Source organism: Camelus dromedarius, chromosome 24, assembly GCF_036321535.1.
Source record: "Camelus dromedarius isolate mCamDro1 chromosome 24, mCamDro1.pat, whole genome shotgun sequence".
Classification (NCBI taxonomy): domain Eukaryota; kingdom Metazoa; phylum Chordata; class Mammalia; order Artiodactyla; family Camelidae; genus Camelus; species Camelus dromedarius.
The window spans coordinates 31778970-31794148 of NC_087459.1; the positions used below are offsets into that span (position 1 = coordinate 31778970).

Below are 15179 nucleotides of genomic sequence, written 5' to 3' on the forward strand. Positions count from 1 at the left end.
TCTGACGGTTTGATGCACATCAGCACCTGCTTAAACAGCACATGAACAAGCTCCAGTTTTTAACAGTCAGAAATTTTAGGGGAGGGGATAGCTCAAGCGGTAGAGTGCACGCTTGGCATGCACAAGGTCCTGGGTTCAAGCCCCGGTACCTCCTCTAAAAGTAAATAAATAAACCTAATTACCTCCCCCCTGCCAAAAAAAAAAGAGAAATTTTACATCATTCCTGTTTTTCCTGACCTTCTGTTTCTATCCTACCCCTCCCACAGAATTTTATCTTAATTTATTACATTTAATGATTCAAAGTATTTTATTGACCACCCTGTCATAGCCTCTGAAAGAATGTGTATATAAATTAAATTTTCCCAGCAATCGTATGGCTCTGGGGTTAAAAAGATGTCTTGGATTCAGTTGTGTCACAATGATTGTTCACACTCCATTAAAAAAATACACACGTAACAAGTTTTGGTGCATATTACACGTAAAAGAAAAAAGTCACTCGGAGTGCATCCCTCATGAGGCGGACGGCAAGGCCGGCTCTAGTTCTAACCCTGATCTCTCCTTCATACAGACAGCCGCTGGAAACCTTGCTCGTACAAACAGCAGATGAGCATGAGGGAGGTTTTGCTGCAGAACTCCCTGTCGATCCTTTGACGTCCTCCGAGTACACCAGAGGTCACAGAGCTTACTAGTTAGGACGGACTGCTTTTTGTTCCTATAGCAAATACACCCTGAAGTCTCAGTGCTCAGCACACAGTTTTTTTCCTACTCATCTGAAAGCCACCATCTCCATGTGTGGCCCGGCCACCGCGGCCCCACAGGGAAGGGGGAGCATGGAGGCCACCTGCGGGCGCTCACGCACACGACCTGGAGAGCCACACTTCCTCCAGTCACATCTGACTGAGTGGAGATGGTCACTGGCCCCAAACTGCAGCTGGGCTGGAAATGTCTTCCTGTCCTAAAGCAAGTGGACCCTCCATGCTGAGCAATCAGCCTCCAAAAACTATTTGGAATAACATGTCAGCTGACATGGCATTTGAGTCCTGCCCCATTACGTAGGCAGCAGGGAACTGAAAGCACCTAATGTATAAAACGATTTATTTCCCAGTTATTAGAGAGCCTCACTCCCTCAGTCCTGACACAGATGTTCAGAATCATCCCTTTGGCACCTGGAAGTCTGCACCTTGAAACAACACCTGAAGTAAGGACTCAGGACAAGGTGACATGTGCCCAGGAAGAGAGCAGAGCCCCCAACACTCGGGCAGCCTCAGGCCGACCTGACTCTAGAAGGAGCATCAGAAAGCAGCTGGAAACAGATGTCCTGAGGATTAGACATTCCTGCTCACGCTCCCGGAAAACCACACGCACCCTGAGACGTCCTCAGAGCCCAAGCTGCAGAGCTCCACTTTGGGAGAGCTGGGGTGCCCCAGATTTGTTCAAAAGCGGAGGGCAAATGATAATTCATAGTTTAACTCAACACCTTAAGATTTACCAAGGGTGAAATTAGGCTGAAATAAGTCACGAAGTGGGAAAGACAAACAGCTCGGAACGAGAGAGATGGGACTTTGGTGCAGAGAACACGAGTGACAACAAAAACAACCCAGTTTTGTCCTGTGGAGGCGGGAAGAGAGTTATGGCCTCATTATTTTTTAAATCACTTGGTTCTTCCTTTTTTCTTATTTTTAACTGAAGTCTGGTTGAGAATCCCCGGCTGTACCCCTGAACCTCATTCACCATATATACATATACTTGGGGTCCAGAAACAAACTATTAGAACCGGCATTTTTACTTGTGTCTTTTAATTGAAACCCTTATAAGAAGAAACTAATCTTTAATGCTTTTCTGCAGATGGGGTATCAGTGGGAGGGCCCCATCATCCGCTGCAAAGGAGAGCTAAAAACTCTCATTTTCAAGGAGGTGGGCAGGATGCCTTCATACATCCGTTTGCTTTCAGAACTTTTCAGCAGGCTGTGGTTTCCCCTTTGCCCGGGAGGTGGGTTTACATTCCTGTGTATTTAGTTTTGGCCACACGAACTCTCACAGGGTCCGTGACTGGATCCTAGTGTAGACATTAGTGTAGATACTAGTGTAGACACGGCCGCCCGGGAAGGAGCCGCGGGCCCGAGTTACTCACAGGGCGAGCACAAACAGGCAGCACCGACACAAATGGCAACGCTGACCCCACGCTCTTCATCAGCCGGGTCACCGAGATAACCCGTCCTCTGTACTCAGAGGTCGGAAGAACTTGTCCAGAGAACTCACCATGACCAGGAATACCAAGTAAAACCGGGATTTCCGTCCACAAAGTGTATCACTGTGCCCAGAGGCACGATCCAAAGTTGGAATGAAACTGTCATGATTAGCAAGATACTGAAGATACTTTTTTCTCACCTTTCTCTCTTTTGCATGATGGTGACAGACAGCTCAGGAGGCACAGATTAGGGGTGGGGGTCAAGGCTTCAGAGACCACAGCCTGGACTCAGCTCCGTCCAGGACCAGCTCCAGGAGGTCGGGGCCGAGCACATGGCACCCCTCCTTCCACACCCTACTCGGCGGGTCCGCACGTGCTGACAGAGTAAACTCACGGCTCTACCGGGAAGCTTGCTTCCTGTTAATGTTTCTGAAAGTCCTGGCGGTAAGTGCCACTTAACCCATAAAGTTACAGCTGGATCCTAACTTGGTCATTTGTGGACTGGTTTTTAGTAACATTTCAAGCCGTTCTTATGACTTTGGGAATCCAATCCGCGTCAAAGAACAACCGGAGGGCTTGTGCCAGCCCCCCCCCCCCCCCCACCGTGAAGGAAACAGGATGGAATCGGATCCGGGCACACGGAGCCCTGTTTCACAGGGCAGTCCCCCCATGACTGTTCCTAGGCACCATTCTCAGGGATCCACTCTCAACTACGAACCGTACACGAGGTCTGCGGCTGCATTAGCCTTACAGAGGACAAGGGAATGCTAAGTGGCCTTCAGAGTTAAAGCAAGGGTTTGCCAGCCTGAAGGAGGATCAGCTGAAATGATATCCTAGCTGCAAGTGCGGTTTGAAGAGGAGGCGTTAAAATGAAAGAGGAGGAAAAAGCCGCAGGAGGGAGGCAGTCGCTTCTTTCCCCCTCCAGGCGGCATCTGTGGCAGAGAATCTCATTACGCTGGACATTCGGAAGATCCGGTCAGAGCGGATGATGTGTCCACGGTACGCACAATGGCATTTAAACAATGGCTGTTAATCGCCGTGCAGAATTCCTCCCTAACCTAAATTCTTTTTTTTTTTTAAAGAAACTCTTATTCAATATTAATTCAGTTTGAAAGATCTGATCCACACAAGTTAACTCAAAATCTTCAAAGTGAAAACCAAAAACAGGTTGACAGGTTTAGAAAGCTTGCCTGGGTCTGACCTCAGAATGGAAATGCGTGCTCTGGGGCGAGGTCAGCCCGCTCTCTTTCTGGTGTGCACCTGAGCTGCGGGGCCGGCTATGAAAAATTCATGCCGGATGCTTCCACAGTCCACCTATGTCCTTAACATCTGCTGGCTTCACATCACATTAAAACTTCAAAGTGAACCCACCCCTGAGGCGGTGGCAAGCTTTCCCTGGGAGCCAGAGGATGGATGGCTCAGGAAAGTCCTCTCCTCCCCGGCAGGAAGCGTCTGTGTGGAACACGCTGTCACTTGCCTTCTTAACCATATGTGTGTGGGGGGATGTTGGGAGACAGTGATGCCATCTACGAGGCGGGCATGGAACAGCAGGCGGCACCAGCGTGGGGCTGCATTTCACTTCTAATTGTCATGCTTTTTAAAAAAATTATTTATTTTTATCTCAGCCTTCTTTCTCTTTTGCTTTTCATAAGCTTCAAGTGGGGCCAAAATATTTCACACCTGAAAAGCTAGTGAGGTTTTGAGCTCTCGTGTACACAGCTGTTTGGGAAAATATCTATTTCCTCCTGTTAGCTGGTGACAGTGCGTCACTCACTGCGTGGTTTCGGGACAGGGCCAGCCCTGGGGTGCTACGCCACTTCGACTTGAGGCTGGCCCCACAGGAGGAACAGTTTATCATGACTGGAAACGGAGGTGGGCCGCGTGGCACTCTCCACGTTTAGATTAATTACAGTGCAATCCACCAGGAGTTTAATTTCCAGGCCCTACCTCCTTGATGGTGCTCACTACAGAAAGGTTCCCCACTTTGCTCTGCTGATGCCAAGAGAAAATTTATCTTTGTTAACTGATAACTGGGCTGTAATATCTTTAGATTCTTCAGAAATGCTGGCTGGCAAGTTTTTAAAATTTTTCATCAGTCTTGTTTGGGGTTTTTACGAAGCCCAGATCAGAAAAAAAAGATACCTAAGTCTGCAAAACACACTGCACCTTACTACCTTATAAGGTATCCACTTTCAACTGCTAACCATACACAAGTGTGAAAGGGTCTTGAGAATATCTAATTCCATAAAAATCAGGGGAGCTGAGGCACCCTCTGTATTTCACAGCCTTGCTGATGCTGGCAGGGAAGCCCTGAATTACAGTCTCCCCTCTTCAGCATCCGCTGCTGTTCAGAAGGTAGCAGCATTTAAACATACGATTCTGGGGCTTTCTGCAGTCTTATCCAGACTTCTGATCTTTAAAGGTTTTTAAAATAGAACTTTCACTGAGAAGACGCATGCATGTGCCATTTAATTTTTAGGTAAACCCAGTATGTCGACAGTCAGGTTCACCCAAGATTTAAAATGAGGCCGTTTCCTCCACCTTTACTTCTCACATGTTACCTGGTCCCCATAAAAAGCACAGAACAGCTAAGGGAACAGAACGCAGGTTTTCTCCTACGATTTAAAATAAGTCCATCCTTCTATCTCACCTTTGACGCATTTTTATCTGGTGCCAATGCAAAGATAAAAATATACAGGGGAACAAAACGCAAGGCAGTTAATTATAATATTTATGAGCTGCTTCCAAGATGCTTCTTGCTTAGAGAAGACAATGAAATTATTTTAAAAATTTACATATTCCAATTATCTAACCCACGGTATTGCATAGGCACGGCAACGTGCAAATTCGCTGTACGAGCTTCATTTTCTACTGGCCTTCGTGGAGCATGCACATTGGAAATTATCAGGTGCAGACTGTCTCATACCATCATGATGTCAGCATCATGCTAACCAGGGCACGTGTGGAGTGGTTCCCTTCTCCTGATAGACTGAAGCCAATTTCCTTGTTTCTGACTCAGAATTCCTCCAAATTTGACCCATGATTATCCCCATAGGTACATTACAACTGAGTACTGAGTCCGATTTGCTAAACAGAATAAACGGATCTAACTGTAAAAGCTGGAAATCATTATACTTAACACAATCTATTTGATAATACAATTTCCATCTTTTATTATTAATATTGAAAAAACTTTCATAAATCACATTTTTTCCCCTACTGTGATTCTTGATTCAGGGGGTCTGTGCTGGATTTGGTGAACCCTACACCTAATCGATGGATGTAACCGGCCAAAGCTTCGCATAGGCCACGCTGACGGCCAAGTCTGCATCCAGGCCGCGGCAGGGGCCCAGGAGTCCACTCCTCGGAGTTAAGGAGCTGATGGCAGGATGGGAGGGGCAGGTGACAGCATGGTTAATGCCACCGTCTCCTGCCCCCAGTGCTTGCCTCACCCACCCAGTAGTTCTTTTAGCCCCCAAGGACCAGGAGAAGCGAACACTACGGGCATCCCACGTACGAAGCAAAACTTTGCCACCACCCCAAGGGGAAAGCCATTCCTGACAGGTGTTTCTAAAAAGGTGAAATCTACTCTGCACACAGACCCACTTAACGCCCCCTGTACGGCCTGATCATAACATTTGGCCGCTTCCCACCTGTACTTTCTCAAGAGCATAACCGCTGCAGTTCGCGCCACGGAGCGCCACGCCGCGGCCCCCGGTGACACGCCCCCCGAGGCCCTCCTTTGGATCTGCTTCAGCTCCGAGGTCTTGCTTCTGGTCACTTCCCCCTTCCCCGGCAGTATAACCTTTGCTATTAGAATTTCTGGAGCCTTCTTTCAAAGGCCAAATATTTAAACTAAGTTTCCTCCAACTAAAATGTTTTTAAATAAACTGAAGACTTACCTGTGATTATATTTTCCTCACGATTCAGCCTTTTGGTTATGCTAACGACATACTCCTAATTTTAACACAACTCGGTACGTATCTTTTCTCAAAGATTTCATCATTAAAGTAAAAGAACATATCCTGTGCTTGATGGAGTCGCAAATAAGCTTCATGGATACGGCTCCTTATAAGCCAAAAGATGTTAAAAACCATACGCACTCACAGTGTACAAAAGCAAAAGTGTTTTTTTCTTAATCCCCCAAACGAATACGATCTTGCACTTAGAATTACCGGACGCGTTCACCTTTCCTACCAATTCTAAGAAGGCACCTGTGGACGCTGAGGCAGTGCCGAGCTACAACCCCTCTACCCGAGCGGTAAGACTGATAGCAAACTGCCCCACGAGACAGCGGTTGCTAATTGAATGGAGCCGGTCCAGCTTTCAGGGCCCCGCGGGGAGCCCGGGAACTCACGCGCTACGCTCAGGTGAAGGGGCGGGCTGGTCCGGTTCTCGCCGTTCCTCTCGTTGACCGCCTGCACGTAGTAGGCCCCCGCGTCCCCGGCCGTCGCCGCAAGGATCACCAGCTGGTTCTCCAGTGTGATGGCTCTGCACCGGAGAAAAAGAGACAGCGTCAACTGAGGCCCCTCCGCGGAACAACTACGTGTGAGACATGTTAACTTACTCCGTCAATCTCGGAGGAATGTCCAGAGGATTTTGGTTTTGTGTTTATAAAGGTTAAAAGAAGATCTGGAAAGACAAAGACAAACCCACAGGCAGATGGGAGGGTGGTGGTGGTGGTGGCTGAGCCGCGTCACTCACTCCAGCCCGGGGCGCTGGCCTGGGAGCTCAGGCACCCCACGTCCGCACCTGCCCTGGTGCTGAGGAAGGCAGCCTTTCGGAACGTGTGCAGCCAGGATTTGTTACAACTCAAAATCTCCAAGATGAGTTAGAAGTAACTCTAGAAGGGCTGGTCCCTGGCTTTCAGGCAGGGCTCCTCGATCCTGCTGGGCACCCAAAGCCTGGCCCCGGGCAACTGAATGCTCTGTGATTTTCTCCACCTCCCAGGGAGCCTCGCTGGAGGCTTCACACATGGAATTCTAGACTGACGGGTAGAAAAAAAGTCGCCAGCGGGCAGAGTGCTGGCCCCTTCAACTCGACTCTCCCGTAATCACTAACACCAGGGCTGGACGGTCTTTACCGCCACTCTCTCCCCTGGTCCCAGAGGGGCCAACAAACCCTTTGATCATCCCTGAATCTTTCTCATATATCCCAAATCTACTGTGGAAAGGATTCTGTGAGACACACTTGACCCACCAGTCTTCTCTTTAGAAATGAGAAAACTGAGAATCAGAGAGGTTCAGTTGTTTGTCCAAGGTAACACAGCAGGTAGCCACACCAGAGGGAGGACCAGGTCTCCCCGCATGTAGCCTGGAGCTCTGCCCACCACACCACACCCAGACTCACTGCATTACTTATTTAAAAGGAGAAGGAAAGTAATAAAGACACAAGCTCCATAAATCCCAGCAGCCTTTAATCAAACGGCCGCCGTGGTGTCCTTTGCTCTTGTCACAGTTCCGTATGCTTTTCACTAGTTAAGGAGGTGGGGGAGGTAGAACCCGTTAGAAAACAAAAACAAAACCCCAAAAGGTAAGTAGTCTTTTCCTTGGCTGGTGAATCGTGCTTCGAGGGGAAAACAGTCTGAGCACCGAAATGTCCCTTAGCCTACGCGCTCGTGTTCAAAATGCCAGAAGAGCCCTGGGGCCCCAGCGGGAGCTGTGTCACCTCCCCGTCACCTCCCACAGCTGTGTCACCCCGCAGTCAACAGCTCCACTGGTTCATTTTCAATCCTAGACAGTCGTGGCCCTTCCAGATTCAGATAAACTCAGATTTCTATTCTAGTAACAGAAAAAGCATGCAAAATAATCAACTTCTCATGAGAGATTTTAGTGTAGTATCTTTTTCTTCCTGCTACCTTCTAAAAGCTTCTTCAAAACCTCTTGATTTTCATACATTTTATAAGGTTATCTTAAGAAGTTACCGCTCATTCAGGGCTCCCCTGGGATATATTGCAGTTTGAGGTCTCTATGACTAACTCACCTTATTTCACATTTTAGAAAATCTCCCTATTAAGAAGTTTTCAATTTTTAGTCTCATAAAAATATTTCAAAAAAGCTTTACTATAATTATTTATGACTGCTTTATAGAACCATAGAAATTGTTCCATTTTATTTTAGTATATGTTACACTGGCACCTAAAATTAAATATGAATATTTATTACACATGAAGTTACACATTTAATAGTACAATTTAAAAACTGAATATATCACAACTTTTTTCTTTAACATCTGATTTTTGCCATAGTAAGTTAAAATATGCCTATTATTTCTCAGAATTATTCTCCAAAACTGCCCATTAATTCTCTGTATTATTTATGACATTGTTTCATGGGTACTGAAAATTAAAAAGTACATAAAGAATAGAAATATTAAAGTTTACATCTATTATAATTTACCCCTTTAAACTCATTTTTCTTTTAGTTTTAAATTTCTGTAGTACTTTAAGACAAAACTCATGAAGAAAAACCTATCTATTGCCAAAAAGAACACCACAAAAATGTCCACCCTTTAGAGAGCGTCAGATTAATGAGGACCAAATCCCCATAAGCCTTTCTTCTTTCCTCCTCTCCAGCTCTTTGTGATCAGGGCATTTCTACGAAAGAAACTGATTTTTAATGAGAACTGAAAAACCTAAAAGCATTCACCTAACTCAGAATGCTGAGGATTGTGACACTTAAGAAGAACACTTTTTACAGAGAGGGGAGCAGGCACCGAGCACCCATGCTCTGAACCCCTGGTTTTGTGGTGGCGCCCCCTTCCCCCGGCAGCCACGTGGCGTGAGGAAGGCGGCCCCACCCCCACCACCAAGTCGGCTACCCCGGCCACTGTTCCGAACAACGGGGAGCTGCCCTGGGACCCAAGCTGCCCCATCGGACCAACAGGAAGGACCACGCTTGGCTGGCGAGGAAGTGTGCTGCCCGCGGGCTGGGGGCGGCAACCCCGAGGGGAGGCAGTGCCAGCAGAAGCAGGAGGAAGGACGCACTTCCAGGAGCGAGAGCAAATCAGACCACAGCCTGAAGGACTGGCGAGAAAGCAGGCTCAGGGATGCTTTACTGCGACCCTTCTGTTCCTTTGTTCACCAATTATTCAGTGATCGCGTTGGGTCGCTAGGTTGGGGGTGACTTCCAACACCTACTCTGTGTCTCCACCACTCTGCGCTGTGGGTGGAGGAGTGGCCCCAACCAGTCTCCACTGGCCCTGGAACTCCAGTCCCTCTTGCAAGCGATTAGGAGAGGAAACCGGCATAAGCCGGTCAGCTGGGGGCCGGTGACGGTGACCTAGCCGCCGGGGGCGGCCACCCCCAGTCAGGCCACCAGCTCGGCGGGCAGGACTCCAGCCCCCGGGGGCTCGGGCTTTCCTTCCCTCCGCTGGACGGGAACAAGCACGCACGCGGCCCCAGACGTGCGCAGCGGCCGTTTTACAGCCGCGAGCGGAACCACCTTGGTGGGAAGCTGAGAAAGCTGGTGGCAGGACACAGAGAATGCAAAGCACTGGGTCCCTGATCTGAGAACCTGGTGGGGTCAGCGGGCCGTCCCGCACACCTTCCTATCTCGGGACTCCCCGTTCCACGAGACAACGGACGTCACTCACGCGTACGATTAGTTAGGTTTCTACTAGAAGTGGGATACATCCTGATACAGACTCGGAACTAGCATCCACTTGGGGTAAAAACAAAACGAAACAAAAGCTAAAACGTGTATCCCTTGTGCACAGAAAAATGATCCCACATTCCAGCCTCTCTGTGTGTACACACGGAGTGCCAACAGTGGTCGGCTCTGGGTGGAAAGACAAGTTACTTCCTTTTGACTCCTGTTTTTTAAAATATTTTTTTCAATTTTTCCACAATAAATACCACATTTGTTATCAAAAGAACAATTTCCAAAATGAATAAAAGGGTTTGCTAAGAAATCATGGTAGCAAAATTTAATAATTTGCCCAGATTATGAACTACATGACTTTTATTATAATGTAATTCCAAAGTACTCATTTAAAACGTACACTGACTTTACAGGAAAATTACAGTATTAAGCCAGAGATTTTCCTTTATTTTAACTTTATTAAAGTAACTGTATGTATGGTTTTATGTAAAATCATTTCCATAGTCCTCCCCATCTTAATTCTACATTTCAGAATGAAATCTTACAATCGTAACTTTGAATTCTATGAAATACTAACACAGAAAATCAAAAGAAAATGAAAGAAGTAGTCCGGGATGGGTGAGATGTGCTGCAGTTGAGGAGACAGGGGTGCCGGCTGCAGGCGGTGTTAGAGGGCGCCCCCTGGGCTGTGAGCGCAGGGGGCGCACAGGGCAGCTGCTCCCGCCTGAGATGGAAGAGCTGCAGCCCTGCAGAGACTGGTACAAACGCACGCCCTCGAGGTGCTCTGGGTCCTCGCTTGGTTCCCCCAATGCTCTCCTGAGGCAGTGGGCAAGACAGGAATTCTCTATTTCAGAAAAGACGAGATCGCCCAAGGAGCTACTGGGTGTCTGATCAGAAACACCTGTGGGGGGAGTGGGCGCCTAGACCCCGGGGCTCATGCATTTGGTGTGTGGGGCGGGGGCGGGGCCCCACTGAGTATCAGCTGGGGTCACGTGCGAGTCTGGCCACCTGGGCGGTGGTGAGCAGACAGTGCCTCCCCCTGCCACACAGAACCTCTGCTTCCAGGGCTGTGGCAGGCACCCTAACGCCAGGAGCACCAGACGTGTAGTTGGCGGAAGCAGTGCCTGCTCAGGCCCAGGAGGGGAAGTTAGGGTGTGCGTTCTCCCCGATGCCCGGGGGCGGAACCCAGCAGCTGTCTTCACTGTTCAGTTAGCAACCACTGGAGTCCCGCGGCCTGAGCCAGAGAGGAGGGAACACGCCCTGGACCACACACTGCCCATGTGCCACGGAGCTTCGGTCGATATATTTACAGACTAGCCGAGGTAGCAGGAAACGCTTTAATCACTTTCCCTTAAGAGCAGTTGCAGGCCCGAAGGGAGGAGTTCCAGGGGCATCCAAAAAACTTCCACGATGCGCCTCAAAATTTTCAACGTAACCCATCCTTCGGTTTTCATAATAAGATAAAGTGTCTTTGGTTATCATAAGTATTTTGATCTTTGACACTTTTGAGACACACCAGGATGGTAATATAAACGTTGATTTATACATTATGATGAAAATTCAGTAAAGGGTGCAGTAAAATAAGAACTTTGCCCATAAAGCATAAAAGCATAATCTGAGTCTGTGGTTTTACTATTACAAACGCTAGGGCAGACTCTGATTAGTTTCAACTGTCATTCAAGTACATCTTTAAAAAATTAGAGTGTAGAAAAACGCAGAACATTAGTTTTTAAGCCCTTAAAAATTTAAAAAAAAAACACTTAAAATATTCCCCATTTTAATGAAACGACTTTTTAATGGGTCGGTTCTGAGGCTTAGTGTTCTGAGTATAATCTGGGTCTCAGGCTTCCCAGTTTAACAGCAAGTACAAGGCCAACAACTTCAAAATTGACGAACTTCCCTTACTCATATAATTACAAGAACTAAAACTGCTTCTAAGGGGTTTTGGCCATAATGAGCCTCTGGATACTCAATAAATGTTAAGGCACCGGAATGACAAGTTTACCTAGTCAAGGAGTAAACGCTTGCTGCTGACCGTCTGCTCTGGGAGCACGAAGAACATTTTAAAAGCAAGTGAAGTAGAATTGGGGAAACCTGCTTCCCACAATTTCAAACCAGCAGAACTGATGAGCTGTGCTTAGCAGGGGAATCCAGGACGAAAGTAAACAGGACTGCGGTTCAGCGCCCGTGGACCCAGCAAGGCGAGCGCGCGGGGAAAGGCGGCCATTAAACCCAAGCACGTGACTGTCCAGGCCTTCCGCAGAGGAGGAGGAGGACCAGGTGCCCAGGAGGGAAGACGCCAGACAGGAAGGGGCCGCTCAAGCCCTCCTCCAGCTCGGGTTCCGTCGTGGTCCGCACCTTGCAAAGCACTTCTACTCAGGCCACGCAGGGGTCCTTCTCTATGGCAGATACTGTTAATTTCAAGATGGCAAGTGCATGGAAACACACAGTTAAATGTACAGAAATCACCTCCGCTCTAACTCTTCCACACCGACTGCAAGTTCCTAACTGTAGACACGAACGGGGCAAGCTGTGGGTGGAGCTTCTCAGGCGGTAACTCCCTTAACGTCATTTGGATTTGCAGTGGATTCCGATACACACAGGGTCTGCCTTACACCGCGCCGGACAGTAGTGTGTAAGCAGTGACAACGTGTGGAAGGGGCAGGAAGGGGAAACCCCCAGGCACTCGCCCTCACTCGCTCTGTTCCCTTCTGGGCTGGCAACCACGTTCTGGCGGCAGAGCCCCGGCAAGGAGAGGAGTAACTGACCCTCACAATGAATGTGTAGGAGGCCTGCTGTGTGTGTGGCGCTGTCCGGGGAAGGCAGCCGGGAATACTGTCACTGACCCCGCAGAGCTACTTCCACGGGACAAGGACACTGAGGGCACGAGAAGACCTGACAGTTGGGGGAGGTTCTGAACGCGTGAAACTGTGTGTTTCACAGAAGTTAGCGGAGGAGGAGACAAGCCCAACAGGCGGCTGTTCCGTCACAAACGCGCAGGCCGGCCACACCCACGGGCTCAGCGACCACTTCTTGAAAAGCAAAGTAAGGATGAGAAGTGAAATGAAGAGGACAGAGCGGTTCCCTAACCCAGAGCCTCTGTGGCTGTGCAGGAACCGCGGGCGCTTCCGGAGGTGACCTGGGAAGAAAGGCCCCTGCCCGCCCGCGGACCCTTCTCCCCAAGCGCCCCTCCCCCCCGAGGCTCTGGTCCAGGCTCCCCTGAGGCAGCTTCCTCCCAGAGGGCGGCACCCCAGCTCCCCTCATCTGCGGGCCTGGCCGGGGTCTGTGTCCTGGTGGCCCAGCTGACAGCGGCAGAGAGGGACACCCCGCCTTGGGGACACTGTCTCTGAATAAACACAGACAGGAGCCAGAGCTCAACAGTTCATTCACCTTCTCAAGCCCAGCTCCTGGGAGCCTGGAGTGGACCAGGGCCTGCCTTCAAGTGAGGATCCAAAGGGTCTACAGAGAAGACACCTCCTTTTTCTACCAGAACAAGCTGCCTGCAGTTCACCGGAAGCAGCACCGCAGACAGCCTGAGGGTGAAGCCGTCAGTGCGCTCCGTCAACACACAGGCTCTGGAAATGTTCGGCACGAGCCGCCTGGAGGGAGCGAGGGCTGGAATCTGCTCCCTGGGGCCCCTGGCCTGGGTCTTCCTCCTGTGAGGGAGGGATGGCGCCACTCACACCACGGGCCTTACGAAGCTCAGGTCGGGCAGTGAAGGGGCTGAGGCTGAATCGGCTCATTCCCGGGACTGTGAGCATGAGTCTGGTTCCCGGGTGTGGCGCAGCAGATCGCTAAGCCGCAGAGGAGGGGATGGAGGCAGCAAACACTCCCTGGAGTTTTAGCTGACAGACCTCCGTACAAACACACAGCCGGGCGACTGAATTCTCAGACTAAAGTCATAAACGACCGGACTCTGCTGCTACCCTGAAAGCCATCTGCTCGGGAGCCAAAGTGTAATGATTTAGCAAAGAGGCCCAGGAAAGACTCATTTTCAGATACGTTCACTCAACCAGCGCACAAACGGCATAACCCGCTTTCCAAGACTTCACCGCTGGACGATCCCCGGCCCCTTCTCCACTGTGCTGACGCGCCACAGACAGAATCAGTGGACCCCCTCCTCCAGGGGAGACACTGAACAGCAGGCGGGATGGCAAAGAAGAGCACCGTGTGTAAGCAAAGCGTGTGTGCTCGGCCAGCGGACCCTGGAGTAGTCTGTAGCCGTGCCCGTGGCGCTGGCAAACACACACGGGGAAATGGGAGATTTTCAGCAGGGGGAAACTAATCTATAAGCAAAGCTGGGGGCGATTTAAAGTCTGGGCACCTAAACCAAGCTCTCAGGAAGGGCCATTGCAGCCCTGTTAGCTGTGGAGTAAACGCACCGTCCAGGGAGGAGCCCGCCCCCTGGCGGGCGGCCGGGACCCCGCGCGGGCCTTCGCCCAGAGGCGCTGCTCAGCCAGCCTGCTGAGCGGGAGCCGCCGCTGGGAGAGGACGCGAGTACTCTTCTCAGAGCTCTGACAGGCTTCTCTGTGCCCCGTGTCGTCAGCTGGAGTGATCCAGCTTGTCCTGGACAATCTCCCTCCTGGAGGACTGAACCTCCCGCCGCTCCCCCGCCCACCCCGTTCCCCGGGTGCCTGCAGGTCCCGGAGGGCGCGGGAGCTCCTTCTGAACCTCCTCCTCCGTGCTGACAAGAACCAGCTTTCTGGGCCCTGGCGGTGGGCCTGGCGGGGTGCTGAGTGGGCACTGTCTCCTCGGGTCCTCACGGCAGCTGGTGGTGAGGAGCCGGGATTGGGATCCAGACCAGCCCCCCTACACACACACCAATGCTCCCGGCTGTGTGCAGTGAGCGAGCTGCCCGCCTGCTGGCCTGCCAGACAGCCCTCATCCTTGTCCCCTCTGCTGACAGGATGCAAAGGCCCCCGCTTCTTAGTGATGCTGTGAGACTCACGTGAGATCACACGTAAATAAACAACGCTTCGCACCACGCCTGCCACGCCCCACACTCCAGATGGGCATCACCCCCACGTCACTGTCAGACGGAAAAGAACTTTCCCAAAGAAAACAGAAAAGTTGAGACCCTAACCCAGACCTCGCCACCCTGCCCACCCCTCATGTATTCTCTCCTCAAGGCCCCTGACTCCAGTGTGTGCCACCCCCTCTGCCCAGACCCGTGGGCAGACGTCAGCAGCCACCCTCCTGGCAACCTGTCACCGCGCCCTCAGGAGCCTCTCCCGCTCTCTCTGCCTCTTTCTGACTCTGTTTATCACCCTCTGTCTTCTGTCTCCCTCTCTGCCTGCTTCTCTCTCTCCCTCCGTCTCTCTCTCTCCTCCTCTCTCTCTGTCTCTCTCTCTCCTCCCACTTCTCCAGGATGCAGTCTGGCCCCTCAGTGG

At 50.4% G+C, this 15179-nt stretch overlaps 1 protein-coding gene across 3 annotated transcripts in view; it reads right to left on the reverse strand.

Moving 5' to 3' along the window:
- SDK1 (sidekick cell adhesion molecule 1) overlaps positions 1-15179 on the reverse strand; it is a 451634-nt gene that overhangs the window by 307672 nt on the left and 128783 nt on the right. For all 3 annotated transcript variants that reach the window (XM_064478731.1, XM_064478730.1, XM_064478729.1), the window contains exon 4: positions 6546-6679. In XM_064478731.1, the coding sequence (XP_064334801.1) occupies positions 6546-6679 (134 nt within the window). The remainder of the gene's footprint in view (positions 1-6545; positions 6680-15179) is intronic.